The sequence below is a fragment of the Schistocerca gregaria genome, chromosome 6 (genome assembly GCF_023897955.1).
Source record: "Schistocerca gregaria isolate iqSchGreg1 chromosome 6, iqSchGreg1.2, whole genome shotgun sequence".
Classification (NCBI taxonomy): Eukaryota; Metazoa; Arthropoda; class Insecta; order Orthoptera; family Acrididae; genus Schistocerca; species Schistocerca gregaria.
The window spans coordinates 81,271,170-81,292,850 of record NC_064925.1 but is presented as its reverse complement, the minus strand read 5'-3'; the positions used below and the strand labels follow the sequence as shown (position 1 = coordinate 81,292,850).

The 21,681-nt window shown below is 37.7% G+C and overlaps 1 protein-coding gene across 1 annotated transcript in view; it reads right to left on the bottom strand.

The window, feature by feature from the left end:
* The window catches only part of LOC126278089 (5-oxoprolinase), a 154,025-nt gene that overhangs the window by 61,932 nt on the left and 70,412 nt on the right, over positions 1–21,681 (bottom strand). The window contains exons 8-11 of the mRNA XM_049977931.1: positions 16,453–16,654; positions 15,292–15,514; positions 13,189–13,327; positions 9,109–9,386 (exon numbers count right to left, since the gene is read on the bottom strand). Coding sequence (XP_049833888.1) covers positions 9,109–9,386; positions 13,189–13,327; positions 15,292–15,514; positions 16,453–16,654 — 842 coding nt within the window. The remainder of the gene's footprint in view (positions 1–9,108; positions 9,387–13,188; positions 13,328–15,291; positions 15,515–16,452; positions 16,655–21,681) is intronic.

Sequence of the window (21,681 nt, the reverse complement as noted above, 5' to 3'; positions counted from 1 at the left end):
TTTAAAAAAACCTCAGAAAATGATCTTAAGATTATAAAATCTAGATGATCATAATGGAATGCTATGTTGCTTTACAATGTCTTAATCCTACAATGCATAGTGGAGCATATATGCATTGTAACTCAGTTTTCACCGACATTATAAAGCAGCAATAGTTTGTTAAGGCTCTATCCTCACAGCCATGATACATTGCTGAATCACCACTTTCAATTGTGCTTTCATTATTGCAATTTTCACTGTGTCAGTCTTCTGTATGGTGTAATCTTTGGTGTTGTCATTGTACAATCTTAGTGTTGAGTACTGAGTGTTTGAATAATCAATCATCATTGTTGTAGTTCAAGCTAAGTACTAAAACAATATGTTCTGATGGCCCAATTTGTACATTTTATATACAAAAGACTGAAACTTCTATGGGTCAAAGACAGTTATTCATGATCTTACAAAATTGCTTGTTACAGGTTAATAAACTACTGTATAAAAGAAACAAAGAGACCCCTTCACCCAGCTACTTTGATAGATCAGATGGAGCTGATTGTCGTACATCATCACCATTCTATTATAACAAAAGTCAACTACAATCACTTAAGGAAATGTTACCAATGGACAAGGAGCTCCTGTGATTTATGTCTTGGCTTGATTTTACTGAAGATGTTAAAATTTGTTCATGCCATAATGTCTTGTCGATGATAAAATTTCAATTCCTGCAGAAGATTAGCTGCAGCCCAACATGTAACCAATAAGTCTTTAAAGGCAGTAAGAATTGCAGTGTCTAATAGGTTAAAGTTACTGACTAATGAAGTTTTTAAATCTGGTCATCATATTTGTACCAAATATAGACAAGTCGCCCAAAAAGAATCATCCCACCAGGATAAGCAAGAATAACCATCTACTGAAGACATGGATGATGATGATGATGATGATGATGATGATGACGATGATGCCTGCTTTACTGTTAATACTTCATTACTAACACTTGGAGAGTCACCATTAAAGCTCCGATGGATCAGCACATAAAGTGCACAGTTCTGAAAGCCCAAGGCATCATTACTAATATGAGCCAAGCAGATACCGCTCAGATACAAACAGAAGAGCGCCAAAAATGTACAGATATGGACATCTTAATTGGCGAACTTAAAATTAGCTTCGGACTTCAAGGAAGTTCAAAATTTGATCATGGCCCCAAATAGCTGGACTATAGGAAACACGGCTAATGAATTTGCTGTTTCAACTAAAGGGAGAAGACGTCTAGGAAACTAAAGGTGGACGGTGGAATTTTGACAACACCTGCAAACCAAAAAGGGAAAAAGCACAATAATGAAGTAAAACAAAATGTTCTCACTTTTTTTGAGATGGTGGTTTCCTTTTTTGTGTCCAAGCTACAAGGATTGTGTTGTAGTAAAAATAAATGGGAAAAAGAATCACAAGCAGAAATACCTGCTCCTTTAAAACCTGTAAAAGATGTTCATTGCTTCTCCTAAGCAATGTGGAACTCAACTGAGCTTCTCAAAATTTTGTGAGGTCAGGCTGAAAAGGTATACTATTGTTGGTACTTCTGGATCACATTTAGTTTGTTTATGTGCATTTCATCAAAATGTCGAATTAATGTTGGCTTCAGAAACATCCATCCAAGATGACTACAACGTTCTGCGAGGAAAAAATTGTATGCAGTTGTAATCTAAAGAGTGTATGCTGCAACATTCTGAGGAATATGAAGGAAAAATACAACTAGAGGCTTTTCTTGAAGACACTTTTAAAGACTACGACCCAGAAGAAACAATGTAATACAAGCAATGGTACCATACCAACAGACACACATTGGAGACATATCAGAACTGCTGAAGATTTCATGGAGGCACTGATTTTCAAAATTACCTGTTAAAGAAGCCATCACTTTGTGACAAAAGACTTGAGTTTATACCTTAAACAGATTAAAGGAAATCTCACAGAAAATGAATTAATTATATTGATAGATTTTGCTGAGAATTATTCATTTGTCGTTCAAGGTGCTGTGCAAGAATTTCTTTGGGAGAATAGTCAGGCCACATTACATCCATTTGTTATCTATAGTGGTGGCAAGGAATATCAGAGTATTAGTATCTGTATGATCAGCAACTGTCTCCGTTATGGTACCATTGCAAATAAAGTTAACAGTGTACTTAAAGACAAAGATTGAAAACAATAAGAACACTTATTTCTTTAGTCATATTCAGCTGCTCAATATAAGAATTTCAAAAATTTCATCAATTTATGTCTGCATGAAAAGGGTTTGGCGTCACTGTAAAATGGAATTTTTTTGGAACAAGCCACCGTAAATTGCCTTGTGATGGCATGGGGGGGGGGGGGGGGGGGGGGGGGGGGACAGTAAAAAGACTAGCAGCCCATGTTAGTTTGCAGAGACCCTTAGGTAACCAAATACTGACTCCATTTGATTTGTTCAAATTTTATGATGACGGTATTCCAAGCATAACGTTTTTTTACGTATTAAAAGAAATTTAAAAAAAAAGTCCCAAATTTTTGCCATGGTGTCATTCAGCATAGAAAGTTGTCTATGCATATTAAAGCAGATGACCAAATGTTTGCTAGGCATTTTTAAAAGTTCTAGCAAACTTGGCACATTTGCATCTTCATATGTGATGTGAAAATAAGAAGGCTCTCTTTAAAAGCCCCTAAAAATTCAGTCACTGAAGGTACTGAACTGAAAATATTTATATAACCACCATGGACCATATAGAACCTTCACACACCAAATTTTATTAGATTTGGAGATGGTCAAGTGGGGGACCCCTTGTCCCCTTGATGTGGAATGACACAAAATACAGATTGCTACTTATTGTAAAAAGACACAGTAAGTTCCAGACAGGCAAAATTAGAGGACACTTACATAAAGCTTTCAGCCACAGTCTTCATCAGCAAAAAAGAAACACTCACCATCCATACACACAAGCAAACACGCAACTGCAAACTCCAGCATCTCCGGCTGGAATGCAACTATCCTGTGAGATGCAAGCAGCAATCTGGAGGTAGCAGGGAAGGGAAAGAGATAGCAGGGTACAGGTGGGGAGAGAGATGAACACTGTCTGGTGGAGTGTGCAGATACTAGAATGCCAACAAGCGCAGCATCAGGACGTTGTGGGTCTGGGAAGTGGGGAAAAAAAGGAGCAAAACTGGAGAGGAGCAAGGAAAGATGGGCGGGTGCATTGGCAGAGGTGGTAGTGGTAATGGTAGTGGTAGTAGCAGCAGTAGTAGTAGTAGTAGTAGTAGTAGTAGCTTTATTCACCTGTAGATTTCTTTTTAAAGGATATAGGACATGTCAAAGTATTTACAAGTTTAGATCAATTTAAAATAAGATAATTTGTATACAGATATATTTACAAAGTTCTAGTTAGAGACAAACATTAGATTTACTCCTGGTATACAATACTTTTTTTACAAATAACTTATTAAATAATGTAATGGCACACTGTTCACTCATATCTCACTATCAGCCACTGCACACACTATACACACATTGTTTCGTTTCATAACACTTCACGCACACGCGCACACACACACACACACACACGCACACAAACACACACACACACACACGTAATCTCTAGGCCATTATCTGTACCGCAACTTCCCATTCACATGTACGCGCACCACAACTTCCCATTTGCTATCCTGAAAAACTGAGTCAGAATCCCTCCATAATGAGTGATGTGTTTAGCTCAGAAAGAGGAAGAGGTGTTAGTATTGTGCTATGCATAGCTTGGGGGTAATTATTTCTAGAAACGAAAAAAGAAGGGAAAAAACAAAGTGAAATATGTGTTATGCGGAATGTTGGATGTTTTATAAACATTATTATTAATTATTATTATTATTATTATTAGTATAACATTTTTAACAAACCCCTACTCTGTTTTATCTAAGTAATCCTTCAATGTATAAAATGTACTGCATAACAAGTACTTTTTAGCTGCCTTTTTAAATAAGTGTATTTTTGCAATTTCTTTAATCTCTTTTGGTAATTTATTGTACAGTTTTATTCCTTGGTAGAAAATGCTGTTTTGAGTTTTATGTTTATTTTTTCTTGGTAAATGTAGTTCAAGTCTATCTCTTGTTGCAAGGTCATGGACAGAACTGTTTGTGCAGTAATTACCAATGTTATTTTTGATGTGTACAACTGACTGGTAAATGTAATTGCATGGAGCAGTGAAAATCCCCAGTGTTTTGGACAGATCTCTATTGTGTTCATATTTTGTGCATTTGTTCCCCAAAAAAGAATGTCATAGCTAAGAATTGAGTGTAAATATGAATACTAAGTAGCTAAAAGGCACTGCATGTTACACACTGGTGGTCATTCATCCTGGAGGACAGATGGTTGGTAGTCGTACCAATATGAAAAGCTGTGCAATGATTGCAGCAGAGCTGGTAAATGACAGGGGTGATTTCACTGGTGGCTTGGCCTCTGATGGGGTAAAATAATTATTATTACTCTCTAACTACTGAAGATAAAATGAAAATCCTTTTTATTGTTGAGTGAATGATGCAAAAGATTTAAGTCATTAAGTGTGACTGATAACTAATTTGCTTTTCTTCAACCAATACATATACATTTACGCATTATGCTACAACATGAACTTCTACATAATGTTTTAACTTAAAACAGACCACTGAATGAGAGGTATTAGGTTTTCAGTTTAAACTAAAGACTTTCATTTTAGTAAACTTTTATTGTTCAGTGACAGAATAACAGGACACTAAATTTCAGTGGACTTTACTAAACACATACATTTTCTATAAAAGTGAAGCTTTGTGAGGCCAAGTGAGAAGCATCTGAAATAAATAATCCAGTACACTGGCATGCAAGCCACAAAAGCGTTGTCAAATGGAAACATTTGCAACAGGCTTGGAGAGACAGGACATTTTTCCCCTTATGGCATCTGTTCTTTTAATAAGCAAGTGTTCTGTGGGTACTGAATATTTGCATAGCTAATTTTAGACTTATAAATGAGCAAACATCATTCAGTGTGTGTGTGTGTGTGTGTGTGTGTGTGTGTGTGTGTGTGTGTTTCATATAAAAATATGTTTATGGATAAGAAATTATTTCTTCTACACGTTAACATTTTGAAACTAAAGAAAGATTTTCTCATAACGATAGGAACAGGTCAAAATTGAAAGAAAAAAAAATGCTCTTCACAATAAATTTTCTGACAGTTTTAGCAGTGTGACAAATTAGATGGTCAAGCAGAATCAAACCCTGTTTTACTGAAACTAACAAATTTTATGTTACATGACTATGTGTTCCACAAAAAAAATTAAAAACCAAATAAATATATGCCTAGTGGACCATGCCAAATTATTTTGAAGCTCATTTTATTTAAAACCATAACATTTAAAAACTCCACGGTGTTACTATTGAGAACAAACCCTTTCCATATAATTATAAGCCAGTCAAAAAAGAGTAAAAGCACCTTTATATGAAATTTCAAACATTATAATCCGTCTTACACAACTAGTTATTCTCTAACTTTCCTGTAGCCTCAGACACATGGCTTTCACCACAGGACAGAAACTACCATTTTTAGATGTGCTGATCAAGAGGAAATCAAATGGTACTCTAGGTATAGAGTTTACTGTAAACCATCAGATACGAATATGGTGTGTAAAGTTCTGGCTGACTATAAATAATTTATAAGTAGAGGTAACACATACTCAGTAAGTTGTTACCTTTTCTCCTAAATTAGTTACCACTAGATAGAAACCTACAACTACTTGTACACTGTCACCACCATCCAATTTACAAAAGCTGTGTTCTCCACAAATTGGTACATTGAGCCCATATTTCATCTGATACTGAGAACATAATGAATGCACTAGGAAAAACAGGCTTCAGCAGTAATGGGTATACGCAAGACAGCAAAATTTGACCCAACCCTTACCTGTACCAGTGGATCACCAGGATACACATGATAAGAAGGCAGAGATATTATGAATACACCCCTTTCCATACACTGGCAATATCACCTCCGTTAGTACTCTCTCAGGCAATATTTAGTGTGCTACACAGAAATAGTGACAGCAATTCATATTCCACCCACATACAAAAATTAAAAGTATTCTTTCGTAGTAGTGGAAGAGCACTGCACCAAACACCTGACATGTCAGTGTTTACAGAACTTTGGTTTATGACTCAACACACCATGGACTGCTCCCAAATCAAGATGCTAGCACTGACATATAACATACAGAACTTGGCTATATGAGAATTCATAGAAATTAGTATCACATGAAACCCATTTAACCCTGGCTCATGAAAATAAAATAATAATTTCCCACTACTTAATGAATGGTAGATGTCAAGGTGAGACTTTATCATTCAAGCTTAAAAGATCATTGGATAAACAAATAATCTACTAAAAAAGTGGCAGCAGGAGAAAAAACATATGAAAGATACGGACACTTGCAAGCTTTTCGAGACAGTGGCTCCTCTTTGTGGCAGAATCATTGAAGAGAAAGGAAGAAGAAGATGCAGACGGAGGAAAAAGACTAGTGAGGTTTAGGAAATGGGAAGAGCTATGGAAAAGTCATCCAGAACCCTAGTTTAAAATCAGATTTCCTGAGCCATCACATCCAATCTTGGTACTTCTGATACCTCCAAAAGACACGTTAGGAGTAGACCTGTCATGCAATACATCCTGGTCTTGAATATATTAATCAGCCACTTTGACAAGGCTATGACTTCCTAAAATCATGCCCTGAAATAAGATCAGCTCTGTCTCACATTTTGCCCAACACACAACACACCCAGAATAGCTTAACCCCCCCCCCCCCCCCAGCCCCACAAAAATAAATAAATAAAATTTAAAGAAATAAAATAAATAAATTTCTGCAAGATCCTGGTCAGACCGCATGCTCCTTTTGCAACCGTTTCCCTATCCTATTGCTGTGCCCATCCCCACTGTAAAGGCCCCTGTACACAATAAAACAATCTGCCAAATATCTGACTGTATACAGTGCTGTTTGACATGTTCATCAAAAATAGAATATACTTGACATGTCTGGCAGGAATTCTGCTAGACAGAAAATTTCACAAGATTGCAGATGTTCTTTGCATTGATGTTTCACTACATTTGTTTAGTGGAAAATAGTTTTATTGCAATTTACCTAGCTGTGTCATTAGTTTCCATTACTATGGAAACTACTATCAAGGATGAAAAACAAAATATCACTTGCCATTATCAAAATGGTAGAGGTATTGCATCTTTCCCAGCCATATATTACACAGAAAAAAGTTAAGAAGAAAAATCAATATTCTACACATGACATACAAGCAGGAGTGCAATAAAATTAAAAAAGATTAAAAAAGAATCAAAGTTCTCCTGTTCTTCCATGGATGGTGTAGTTCACACAGTGTGGTATTTTAATGAACTGTTATTAAAGGATGAAGTAAAAGAGAATAAATTTTCTCATACTTGTGCTCCTGTATCAGTGTGGGGGCAAAGTAACTCTAAATGAGTTACAAAAGTTTCACTGTCCTTTTGAAGAAAGTTGATGCAACCATCAGGTTCTGAGTATAATGTTTCCTTTAACAGGTTTCATAATTATATTTCTCTCTCATTTTAAACTATTTTCTGGAGCAGTAACTCCTTTTTGTCTCAATATTTAAACACACTGCTGGGGTCAATGTTAGAAATGTTTTATTTGCATTTGTAGCCATTCCCACTGCTGTCAGTATACAGCTTAAGTGAACAGCATCTGCCTCAAAAGTCAGGTTAAATTGACAAACTTTGTTGGTACATGTACAGGCTTGTGCAATAAATCCGTGGCCTGATAAGAGTTAACTTGACAAACAAGTCCAACTGCATTAGGGCCTTAAGACTTGTCTGACACTCCCCCCTACCACGACCTATACCAGCCATGTAAAAGGCTAAACCTATACTGCCAATGAGAGAGCCACCTGTGAAATGACACATCATGTACCATCTGTTATATGAACACTGTTCACACTTCTATATTGGTATGACTACCAAGAAGTTATCAGGTAGGACGAACAGGCTTAGAGAGTGTATCCTGACAACACACAATATCCTGTTGCACAGCGTTCTCTACACCATGACACACAAGACCTCAGTGTCCATTTCATCACACATGCCATATGGGATCTCCCTCCTGACATCAGTCTCTCAGAACTCTGCTGAGAGGACTGGCATTAAAACAAATGCTTCGTTCTCACCACCCTCTTGGCATAAATTTATGATAATTTCTATGGTCTCAGCAGTTTTTTTCCCAATGCCTATTCCTTTTCAACAGTTCCCTTTTATTTTTCTATATCTTTTATTTTTCAACACTATATTTTCGACCTCCTGCCCCCCTTCACCTGTCTACCATGTATAATGATCTTAGCCTGCCACTCTTATTGACTCATGCATGATGCTTTTTTTTTTTCTTTGTAATCTGTGTTTTGCTTTTTACCCTATTTTCCACCATTGAGTTCTCAGGCTTACAAACCTAGTCCACTGCAGGCACCGACAGTCAATCCTTCCTTCTCATACCGTACAGTAAGTCTCCCCTGACAGGGTTCTGAGTAACTTTGCCATAACCTTTATTAGTTTCATTGGTATATACAAGGTGGGAAGTTAAAAATAATTGTGGCACCGGACAGAGGGGTAACAGTTGCACTGCCAACCCAGTGCCAGACAACTGGCTTCCCACTGCAGGCCATAGAAGACATATGAGGTGGACACATGTGCAACGTGAGTGCTCCTGGGCCTCCTGCCACCAATTTCACAAGATCACCTAACACGAACAACTCAACTCTGTTTTCGAAATATTGTGCACATCTTTCACAACAATCCAGCCTTTGTCGCACAAATCTTTGTCCAATTAGTGTGTTTCCGAAGAGGTCAAATGAAATCAAACCCCAGCTGTGATGAATAAACTAAAAATTACTGCTACCAACAGTTTTCACATTGGATTGTAACAACTGTATCATCTTACAAATCAATACTCAAAGCTTCATTTCATATATGTTGAAAGCTAAATAATGTAAGTGCTTAGAGCAAAACTTTTAACTCCTATAAAACCATGATAAAAAAAGTTGTCCAATTTATATTCTCTACAAACCTTCCCATTTGTTCAGCAATACTCATGAATCGGTGTGAGAATATGCTGAGTTGGATTGAATCTAGTTCAGTGCCAATCTTCTTCAGTTCTCCTGAGCCAATTGTTATCTTAACGTCTCCACCTGATGTTATGAGAGCAGTGCAATCAGGTTCTATCAGAATGGTGCTGAGGTTGTCCATGATGATAGCAGGCCCTGCTATGGTGTGTCCAGCTTTCAGATCACTCAGTAAATATACTGATGTCTCTCTGTATCCACCCTCAAAATAGACTTTTGTTACCTAAAATAGAGAAAACTGCATTAAAAAGGAACAACTGTTACTGTTTTATTGTGTGCTAGAAAAACTATGACAGTATTCAATCCAGTCAGTACAGAAATGAAAAATTTTGTATGAACACTGGCTTCCATGTTTCCTTTGCTTTATTCTGAATATTTCACATGGCTTGCTCCATGGATATACATGTGTCCTCTTGTGTGCAAATTACACTGACAACTTTGTATAGAAATATATTCCTTCCAAATATTTTCGCCTTTTCAGAGGCCATGAAAAATAGCTCATCAAAATGTCATCTTCACTACAAAATTCTATTCTGATTTGGAAATGATCAACCAGTTTCTCCTTCAAATCTATGAGCTTCCAAAGCCATTATCTGAAAATATATCTGCTTCATGGAGTTCCATCCAAATGCTATGTAAATCATATAGTATTTCCTAAGACAATGCCAGTGGCATTCTGCTTAAGCCCTAAGTTACCCCTACACCTCTCACTAATCTTCCAATTCACATCTCTATGAAAAGCAATTCAAATATCCCTGCCCTTCCACTAAAAACCAAATTAGTATGATTGAAAAGAATGACGTAGTTCATCATCTTTCACAAAGCAGTATCTATACCATAAGTAACACTGAACTCTCTTTAAAAATTAATTGGCATGGACCACTGATTTACACAGACAATATGCACAATCCTTTAACAGTCATATTGGTTACACAGGTGTACATTTGAACAAGTGAGTTATTGTAACAAGTGACTTACTTTCACCATATATTAGCATGATATAGAATTAGAGTCCCTGGTAGAGTTAGAGTCCCTGGTCTATTTCATTCATTATGTCTTTATGTAACTTTTTCTATAACCATCTGATTTATACAGCAACATTATTAAACAGTTCTGTTACATATTGATAACTTGTGTTGAATAATGTATGTGTATCTTATTGTTGTCACTAACTACATTGCTATTAAATTAAGCACTGAAGAATGCACTAGGGACCAAAGCACTGATGCACAACATGTCTGGCATTACTGCATTACTGCATTACTTGCCAGACAGCTGTGCAGGATAACGTAACTGACTGATGAAGCAAAGGAAAGCTCTGCTTGCCATGAATGGCATGGTGTTGGATACAGTTCAAGTCTCTGAATGTCCATCTTTTCACAGTTGGTTGTGGGACCTCAGTTGTTCAGTACAGAATGTCAAATCAAACACCTTTCAGCCGTCTAAATTTCCAAATTGTTATTTTACTGGGCTACCAGTTTTGGCAATTACGCCATCTTCAGATGATGTTTGAAGGGATCACTGTCTCAAAAATCCACAGCTACCAGTCTTTGAATGCTGGCTCCTATTTCAATTGGATCAAAGATGGGAATCTTCCCACACGTTGGTTCGGGTGCTTGAAAATGGCGTGACATATTGCCAGAACTGAAAGCCAAATAAAATAACAATTTAGAAATTTAGATGGCTGAAAAATGTTTGATTTGACATTTGGATACAATTCAGCTTCTGAGTCTCAAAGCTTCTAGAACGTTGGTGTATTTATGCATATGGTGAACTTATGTAATGGCACAGTTTATCTGTAAGTACAGTCCTTGGTTAAAAGGATGGAACTGTTGATTTAGCCCAGGACCATTCAACTTTTACTCTATGAAGCAGCAAGATTTTGCTTTCACTCCGAGTCATGAGCACTTGGAGCAGGAGCGCTCACCACTAGAACTAGTGTCCTGCAGCAGCATTGTCTAATGTATTACGCAGTGCACAGCAAACCAAAGCTCATTCTGTCAGTGATAGAACATGCCTCTGCCAGGCACTTTATTGTGAATAGCAGATTAATCGTGTAGATGTAGATGTAGATGTAAATGTAGATAGCAGCATTGTAAATTGAAGACAGTCAGTTGATCACACTCTTTGTTTGCCACCTCACACTACACTCAAGGGCCAGGTAGCCCCTTGTTCTTCCCACTGTTATCATCAGTCATTCTGTATATCTCATATGGCTCCACACTATCAAACAGCCTCGTTCAATGGTCCCAACTTATGCAAACATGGGGAAGACACACGGTATTTATACATTTCGAGTGTGCTATTATGAAATGGAGAATGAGATGAATGTTATGTTCCTCTGCCTTATCCTGTATCTTCAAAGGGTCAGCAAGTTAATTTTGGAAATATTAATCATACAGGTAGAGGATGGCCAGACACTCTTGCTGTCTTCCTCCCCAGGATGGATCTGTGCACCCCACCTGTCTGCAACTAGTGTTATCCCACATGAAAGTATGAAAATGTTTTTGAACTGTTCGCGAATCATGTAACAGGGGCAGTACACAGGTACCAGCCCAGAAGTTAGATGTGGGAAACTGTCTAGAACCATATCCAGGCAGGTCGGCACACTAGACCTCATCGTCAATCTGTTCAACAAATTCAATCTTGGCTGGGACAGCTCCCTGAATTCCAGAAGCAGCATGCTAATGAGCATGGCTGTTGACCAGGTCAATAAGAGTAATGTCTATCTGCTTGCAACATCTGTGTTAAGTTTCAAAGACACGTGTTAGACAAAGTTTAATTAGCAAAGAATCCGATACAACTTAACCGAAGTGATGCCATCATCTTTTTAGGGAAGAAGGTGTTAAAAAAAGAAGGTGTTGCACTGGAGTATCTTCTAGAATAGTCAGTGAGTGAGATCTAACCAGAAGCCATTGTTGCTGATAGGTCTTATGCATCAGTAGCTCCACAGAAGCAGCATTATTAACATGATATACTGTAATTTGATGTCATCTATTTTTCCAAAGGCAGCTCACATACAATTGCCACAATCCAGCCTCCACTGGTATCAAAGATGGATGCATACTTCTAAAGCTATTCTTCAATGTGCTATCACCTCACACCCGTGCTGCCTTATCAAAAGCTTTAAATTGTTGATGGTAACATGCTTCTGAGCAGTGCAGCCTCCCAGAAAGTATTCTGGTTCACACTATTGATTTGTGAGTAACAGTTGACAGTAGTTTATAGCTAATGGAAAATTGTTCTGGATGTAGTAAATGTGTACGAGTGATACAGTAGAAAGCAGTTTAATGTGAACAGTACCTTTGGTTTACAAGTTGCTGCAATACAATAAACTGTTTTATAATGTCTTATCAGAGGTATTAGGAGTGTGTGTGGAAATGCACACACTTGGCATTATTTTGGAGTGTTTTTGTGTCATGTACGCTTTTAGGAGGCCACAGTGCTTCCAATTTCATTCTGCTCTTTGTTAAATTATAGTTCTGTCTTTATTTTTCTGCTACAACAAATCTTTTCCAGATGGATGTACTCAATATCCCTTAATTATTTGTGTAGTGGAGAGAGAATGTGCTTTCTGCAAAGCCAAGCAGGCACGGGTGGTGCAGAGGCTGTGAACTCATCTGCGGTGTGGCCCACAGTGCGAAGGTACCTAGGCACAACCAAAGGTATGGATAGGTTTCCTTAGTTGCCACCACCACAGAGCACTTACTTGTCAAAAAATACTGACATGCACACACTCCTCTGTGATTAAATTAAATTCTGTGTAACATTTATCTGCAGATCATCCTCCCCTTTTTATGAGCTTTTTCTTCTTCTTCAATGCTGTAAATTCAACCCTTACACTTCTGTTAAGTCTGCTCTGTCTTCCACCACTCACACTTGAATTTTTTCTACCTCTGAATTAGTCTCTCCTTACTTTCCATTACCCTGTACTTCTTTTTATATGTTACACAATATCATATTATTTGTATCTTTCTATAAAACTGAGTTGAATGACATCTCAAAATAATGTTGTGTAATGTTACCTTGTCTGGAACTGGAGGCTCAGTAGCTGTTTCCACTTTATGATCTATATCTATCATGGACTTCCCAATACCTCTCACTCTTATGTCATCCACAACAATAGCTCTACCAGCAATTGTAAATCCAAACTCACGTTGGTATCTGTGGAAATAATTGGCAAATATTACACATATATTTAAGTAAAGTGCTTCATCATAATTTACAGATCAGTTACCATCTTCTTTCACACAAAGATGGAAAGGACAGAAAAATAAAAGCAGTATAAATACAGTTTTGGTTTAAATAACCCACAGACTGCTTAACATGCAATTTATTTATCCATCAATTCATTCTGCCTATAGCATTCTGCACTCCATTCCACGAAAGAAAATGTTCAGAGATGTGGAATGAATCAAATATGTCACACAAGAAATCACACAAATTTAATCTGTATACCACATTATCAATAAACTGTCACTATACTACTTAAAGCTATCCACGTGTGTGCCAGTCAAATTTTAGTAAGTCATTTAAAAAAAGTATTACTTTGGAAAAAAGTTGCTGCCTCCGCAACTGTACTATTAAGCCACACTAGATCACAGTATTCAGCAACAGGATAGATGAGTCCTAAGGAAGAACATCATACGTAATAGATCTTGCACCCCGTGAGGTACCATTCTACTTCTGTATGACATTACTGTACAATCTCAGCTTTGCTGCAGTGTTTTCTTTGTGTTTCTTGTAGCATAAGGTTCTATTCAGAGTATTTCTAGATATTTTTGGAAGTCTTGGTGGTGGAGGACTTGATCATTAAAAGCATTAAAGGTGATCTAGTTTTGCACTGACTATTCTAGTGTTAAGATCTTTTTGGGTTTGGTGTTAATCTCAACTTTTTAAAGTATTCATGCACTGTACTTATATCTGCAGATAGTATCTCTTCATCAGCTTCAAGACTTCTCTGCTGAGTGGCCAAAGCCAAACTGTCTGCAGAAATGAACTTCCTCAACTCTGTTTCAGGAAAATCAGTCGTACGTAAGTTGAAATGTGCCTACAACCCATTAACATACAGTACATTACTGCTTGTCACAGTGCTCTATAGTGAACACTTCCACTTGCCATGCAGGTAAAAGAACTTTTAAACCCTTGAATCTAGACATTTTATTTTGAATTACTTGGGCTTTCCAGTTCTTGTTTTATATTAAAAGCTTGTGGCATATCTTCCCACCAGAGCACAAAACTATTCTGAACCCTAGACAAGCTGGCAAACTCTACTTAAAATTTATTTTTGTGTCATGTATTGTGGTTACATACATCACAGTTCAGGTGAAAGTGGTTATTATTGCCAGAGTCAAAAACCATTATGGAGTGCATGTATTTGGAAGATTTTTAAAAAGGGCTTCTTCAAATTGCACATTTATTTACTTCACACAAGATTCTTACTGCTCAATTCTGCTGAATGGACATTTCACAAAACCTTCCCTTTGTGATGGAACATAGGAACGCTACTATACAATAAGTTGAGATTACGACTAAATTTGTTTCTGACTGCATAACTAGTCTTCAATTTCTTTCAAAAGTGTCATGATCAATTTTTGAACTACCAAGGCTCATGCTCAGATGTATCCGGTATATATATGTTTAACCAAATAAGAGATATGTTTCTCCTAGAATCACAGATTGCTGTCATCACTATCCAGCCACAGTATGTACTGTGAAACCTGTAACCACAGCTCCAACTGGTAAGTGACTGCTCAGGGACTGGCAACAGATTGCACAAAGAATTCATCAAAATATCTTTCTTGACATAGGAAAATGGCTGAAACCAGTTATGTTCATCAAGTAGCACGTAATCACATCAAAACACATCAGAATATTGAGTTTGGCACTCATAAAAACACTAGAAGATGTGGAAACAGATCTCCAAGCTGCTACATGTTTATCTATGCCTGAAGCAGCAGAAACCACAGTTGAGATCAAGAGTGTACAGTAATGTCACTCACTCCTGTCAAATCGTGGGCAAACCACATCAAGACTTATATTTATATAAGCCAAAAACTGTTAAATATTTGTCAGATAATATTAAAACATATATTAAGTTACAACTATCAGTTTTTGTGGAAACAAACCTTTGGAGAAAAGTCTCCTTAAAGTCACCGTGTTTACATTCAGACACTGAATTCTTGCTCGTTTTACGAGGGCAACACATTAGTGCACAATCTGTTCCTTCATATCGAAGATGTAGAAACGGTTCAGTCTCAATTTGCTCAGTAGAAAACCCCTGTTCCATTAATTTCTGCCGACACTCTGCTTCTAGTGCATCAAGACGTTCATCTAGATAAGTAAATGAATCTGTGGGGAAAAAAAAGAAACATACTCATACATATCATAATATGGTTCATAGCTGAAACATACAATGTTGTGAAGCAATTGTTGTCTCAGAAAGGGTAATAGATTATGAAACACAATGCTAAAAATGAATGACATCTTTCAAAGCTATATCATAGTAGACTCTCTCAAAACACATTTTGCTGTCACATCAAGTTGTGTTGTAATGTTTTCAACTTTATTTCTTGTCATGTCACCACCACCATGCAAATGACATTCACTCTTGGATAAAGACCTCTCACAGACTGTTCCATGCAATCATGTTGTTCTTGCATTTTTTTGTCATCTGTAATTAGGTCATTATCCGAGTATTTACTTACAAGGAGTAGTCAATAAATCCTGGTATGACTAAGCATGCCCACCAGTCTCTAGATGACACCATTCTCTTCACTTGTAGTTGCTTTGCACTCTTGTGATAAAAGCAAAGCATGGCTGTGCCCTACCTGCATCCTACTCCGTTTGCACCAATGAAGTACAGTGTTTTGTAACCCCCCCCCCCCCCCCTTTTATTGTCACACAATCTAAGATGAACTGAACCTCACAGCATACTTTTCCACATGGGACAATGTTTTGTTTCCATAGCAATGTGTTCGCCAGGTACTCAAGACACAAATATAAAATGCTCTTTTTTTTGTACTGCATTAAGCATTAGCTGTGATAAGGCTTTCAATAGAAGCAGTTTGAAAACTGAGAACATTTTGTCCAGTAATTTAAATTCTTTGTTCCACTCTACAATTTCATATACAACTTGCAAATGATACATTCTGCTTTACCCACTACCAAAGGCAGCTTCTTCCTTTGCCTGATTAAAATCCAATGTTTTTTTATGTGGTTGATGCTTGGACAATTCCTGAAAATAAAATAAGAATTAATAGCTTTACAGTATTATGGATTAAAATTACCTTTCTCATACAATTTTGCACATGGTTCTTGGGCCTCATGAACAACATCTGCAAGAGCCATACCAAATGCTGAAAGAATTCCAGCATATTTGTGAACAAATACAGTACCCATTCCAAGTGCACGAGCAATTGAACATGCATGCTGCCCTCCTGCTCCTCCAAAGCAGGCCAGTATGTGCCGGGAAGTGTCGTAACCCTTTGCCTAGCCAAAATAAAAGTGCATTACAAATTATAGTCCTTAAAATTACACTGAGATGAAGCAGAGAAAATAAAATAATTTTCTATTTCTAACAGTTCAGATCAATTTACTGATCCAACAGAAAGCATTGTATACACTGCTATCACTAAATGAATAGAAGTAAACAGCAGACTGTTGTAATGATAAGAACATAACATAAAAATTTATGAACACTGAATGTAAAAATGTAAGGCCTCACTTTGTACAATTCATTAAGTCCTTAGCCATATACAATGCCACATTTTTTATTCCATTTTGTGGCATCCTGGCATACATGAAAGTTTTTAATGACAGACTGAGATATTTATAACTAATACAAATTTTGCCGATTTTTGTACTGTGACAATCATTCATTTGTTTATAGCCATTTTTTGTATTTAAGTTCTGCTGGTTTGTAGTTCTGCTGGTTTTCTTTTGGTCCAGTGAAACAAAGAGTAAATAATAAAAGAACAGTCATAATTCTGAGCTTTTGTAAAACAGCCTTCAAGCTTGTGATTAGTTGCATTTTGTCAGTGACGTACCCTGTTGGTAGCCATCTGGTTATTCATCCTAAGTATAGATGCAGGATAGCTGGTAGATTACATGTTTACTTTCACAGCTAAACAGAATAGAACAGAATATTAAGCTGCACCTTTGATGGAATAGGACTTGCATGTGAATGGATAGGTGGTGCACAGGTGGGCCAGCCACCATTCATCCACAAATAGGTGGTTGCCCATCCTCTTTGCTGTTTCAATCCCAGAATTTCCATAAGCAAAATATAGTTTATTCAATGACTTGAAGAAGAGGACAGTTGTAATTCATATGAAGAAAATATGCAGGCTACAAGACCTGCACTTCATCTGTTCATTTCATTAGAGCCACCCACTGCCTTCAACAGAAATTGGGCACAGCTACACAATGTCCTCTGCACTGACGACACTTGACCAATCAACAATGACAAGACAAATTGTGAGTAGTGCATGGAATGTACTCAAGCAATTTATGTAGCAGACATACTACATATGAATGAAATAAGTATTGCTGTCAGTAGAGTTAAGAAACAACTAAAATAATTAAAATTGAAAAAAGCTTCAAGGCCCCGATAGAATTCCCATCAGATTCTGTACTAAATTTGTGGCTTAATTAGCCCCTCTTCTGACTATAATCTATTGCATATCCCTCAAACAAAAAAACCATGTCCTGTTCTTGAAAAAAAGCACAGGTCACACCCATCTATAAGAAGGGTAGAAGAAGTGATCAACAAAACTCACATCCAATATCCCTGACATTAATTTGTTGTAGAATCTTAGAAAAAAAATTCTGAGCTCGAATGTAATAAGGTACTTTGAACACAATGATCTGCTTAATGCTAACCAGCCTGGATTCCGAAAACATCGATCATGTGACACCCAACTCTCACTTTTTTTATATGACATACTGAAAGCTATGGATCAAGGCAATCAGGTAGATACAGTATTTCTTGATTTCTGAAAAGCATTTGACTCAGTGCCACACCTAAGCTTATTGTCAAAAGTGTGATTATATGGGGTACCAAGTGAAATTTGTGACTGGACTGAGGACTTTTTGGTGGGGAGGAAGCAACATGTTATCTTGGATGAAGAGTCACCATCAGATGTAGAAGAAGCTTTAGATGTGCCCCAGGGAAGTGTGGTGGGACCCTTTCCATTCATGTTGTATGTCAATGACCTTGCAGAAAATATTAATAGTAACCTCAGACCTTTTGCAGATGATGCAGTTATCTATGACCTACTACTGTTGCAAAGAAGCTGCATAAATATTCAGTTAGATCTTGATATGATTTTGAAGTGGTGCACAGATTGGCAACTTGCTTTAAATGTGCAGAGCAGAAATGTAAGCTATGCACTTCACAAAATGAATAAAAAAAATTTGGATTCTATGACTAGAATATCAGTGAGTCACTCTTGGTATCAGCCAAATCATACAAATAGCTGGATGGAATACTTTGTAGGGACATGAAATGTAATAGTCACATAGGTTCCATCATGGTCAAAGCAGGTGGTAGATCCGGTTTATTAGTACAATACTGGGGAAGTGCAATCAATCTACACAGGAAACTGCTTACAAATCACTCATGCGACTGATTCTAGAAAATTGCTCAAATGTTGTGGGACCCATACCAAATAGGACTACATACGGGATACTGAACGTATACAGAGACGCTCAGACTGAATGGTCACAGGCTTGTTTGATCTGTGGGAGAATGTCACACAGATACTGCAAGAACTGAACTGGAAGACTCTTTAAGATAGATATAAATTATCCGGAGAAAGTCTGTTAACAAAGTTTCAAGAACCAGCTTTAAATGATGACTCCAGGAATGTACTACAACCCTCTACATATCACTCACATAGGTAACAGGGAATAAGATTACAATAATTATTGCATGTACAGAGGCATTCAAACAATCATTCTACTCACACTCCATATGTGAATGAAATGAGAGGGAACCTTAATGACTGGACAATGGGACATACCATCTGCCTTATACCTATGGTGGTTTGCAGAGTATACATGTAGATACTTTCCACAATAGAGAAACAGCAAACTACTCTCCAAGTGGCAGCACACAGAAACACAAGGAACTGTCACCTTTCTGACCCATAGCCCCTTCTGTCATAATGGAGGCATGAGTCAGAGTACAAGACATTTCTAAGGCTTTAGCATATGTGAAAAGCCACCCAAACCCCAGTTCAAGAGAGGTGTACCTGACGGAGTAACAGGGAAAAACTAATTGGCTCTTCTTCTTTGACAGACTAAGTCACAATTGTTCTATTTGGGTCATCAAACAGGCTTCTATTCTAGATTTTGCTTTTTGCCATACCTTTATTATAAGCATTTTTTTGTGCCCAGTCCTATTGTACAAGAAGTTTTCTTCTGATTTCTGATGGTGCTAAGCACTATGTTATCAAAAGTATCTGGACACCTAGCTGAAAATGACTTACAAGTTAGTGGCACCGTCCATCAGTAATGCTGGAATTCAATAAGGTGTTGGCCCACCCTTAGCCTTGATGACAGCTTCCACTCTCGCAGGCATATGTTCAGTCAGGTGCTGGAAGGTTTCTTGGGGAATGGCAGCCCATTCTTCACAGAGTGCTGCACTGAGAAGAGGTATCAATGTCTGTTGGTGAGACCTGGCATGAAGTCAGCATTCCAAAACGTCCCAAAGGTGTCCTATAGGATTCAGGTCAGGACACTCTGCAGGCCAGTCCATAACAGAGGTGTTACTGTCATGTAACCACTTCGCCATAGGCCATTGATTATGAACAGATGCTCAATCATGTTGAAAGATGGAGTCGCCATCCTCGAATTACTCTTCAACAGTGGGAAGCAAGAAGATGCTTAAAACATCAATGTAGGCCTGTGCTGCGATAGTGCCATGCAGAACACACAAGGTCTGCAAGCCCCCTCCATGAATAACATGACCACACCGTAACACCACCACATCTGAGTTTTACTGTTGGCACTAGGCACACTGACAGATGATGTTCACTGGTCAATCATCATACTCACACCTTACCATTGGATTGCCACATTGTGTACCACGATTTGTCACTCGACACAACATTTTTCCACTGTTCAATCATCCAATGTTTACGCACCTTGCACCAAGCAAGGCACCATTTGGCATTTACCAGCGTGATGTGTGGCTTATGAGCAGCTGCTTGACCATGAAATCCAAGTTTTCCCACCTAACTGTCATAATACTTGCAATGGATCCTGACACTGTTTTGAATTCCTGTGTGATGGTCTAGATAGATGTCTGCCTATTACACATTACGACCCTCTTCAACTGTCTGCGGTCTCTGTCAGTCATCAGTCAACAGATGAGGTCAGCCTGTACGCTTTTGTGCTGTCCGTGTCCCTTCATGTTTCCACCTCACTATTACATTAGAAATAGTGGACCAGGGGTGTTTAGGAGTGTGGAAATCTCGCGCACAGATGTATGTATGACACAAGTGTCACCCAATCACCTGACCATGTTCGAAGCCATGAATTCTGCCGAGTGCCCCATTCTGCTCTCTCACAATGTCTAATGACTACTTAGATCGCTGATACGGATTACCTAGCAGTAGGTGGCAGCACAATACACCTAGAATTTAAAAAAAAAAAAAAAAAAAAAAAAAAAAAAAAAAAAAAAAAAAAAAAACCCTTATGTTTTTGGGGGTGTCCGGATACTTTTGATCACATAGTGTATTAGCTAATACAGGTAGCCAATTAATAGGTGTAGGTCTAAGTGTTCCAGATAGTACTCTCATTGCTTCTCTCAGCTGAGGTAAGGCGGACAAGAATACTTTACTGTCAGTCTCTCAGGCTCACTTTAAAAATGGCTGAACATTTTACTGCTGAAATACTAGCAGCAGACGAAGTCTGGTGATGAATGAATTCCTGTAATTTTACGGGCCACAATATTACTTTCCAGTATTTTATGAAGCGCAAAATTTTACATTTCTGAACATTTAAAACAAGTTGCCAACCTTTGCACCAGTTTAAAATATTATCATGAGGGACTGGATATTTGTGCCACTTTCCTCCTCAGGTAATAGCTCATTACAGATAACTGCATGACCTGCAAAAACTCTGTTCACAGTGTGATGGACACAAACCAGGGATTTATGGAATATAATGTATGAATGAATGAAGGGACACTTATGCTGTCGTGCATGCAGGCATCTAAAGTGGCCTAACTTAGTAAGCAGATACAGTGTTGGTCAGATAGGCAAGGTGAAGATTTGTGTTATGTCTTCAAACAGCAATGCTCAGTACCAATTGGCTGTTACAGGTAATGACTGAATGTATGCACATTTGCAGAAGTAATAAAAGTCATTAGAGAATTAATGGAGCTACTATTATTGGTACTAACCACCTTACACAACCCCATAGTCCACAATTCACCTATCCTGATCATATTGAAGTCCGAATCACTTATGTAACCAACAATTTTAATTGAGTAACACATTAAATACCCA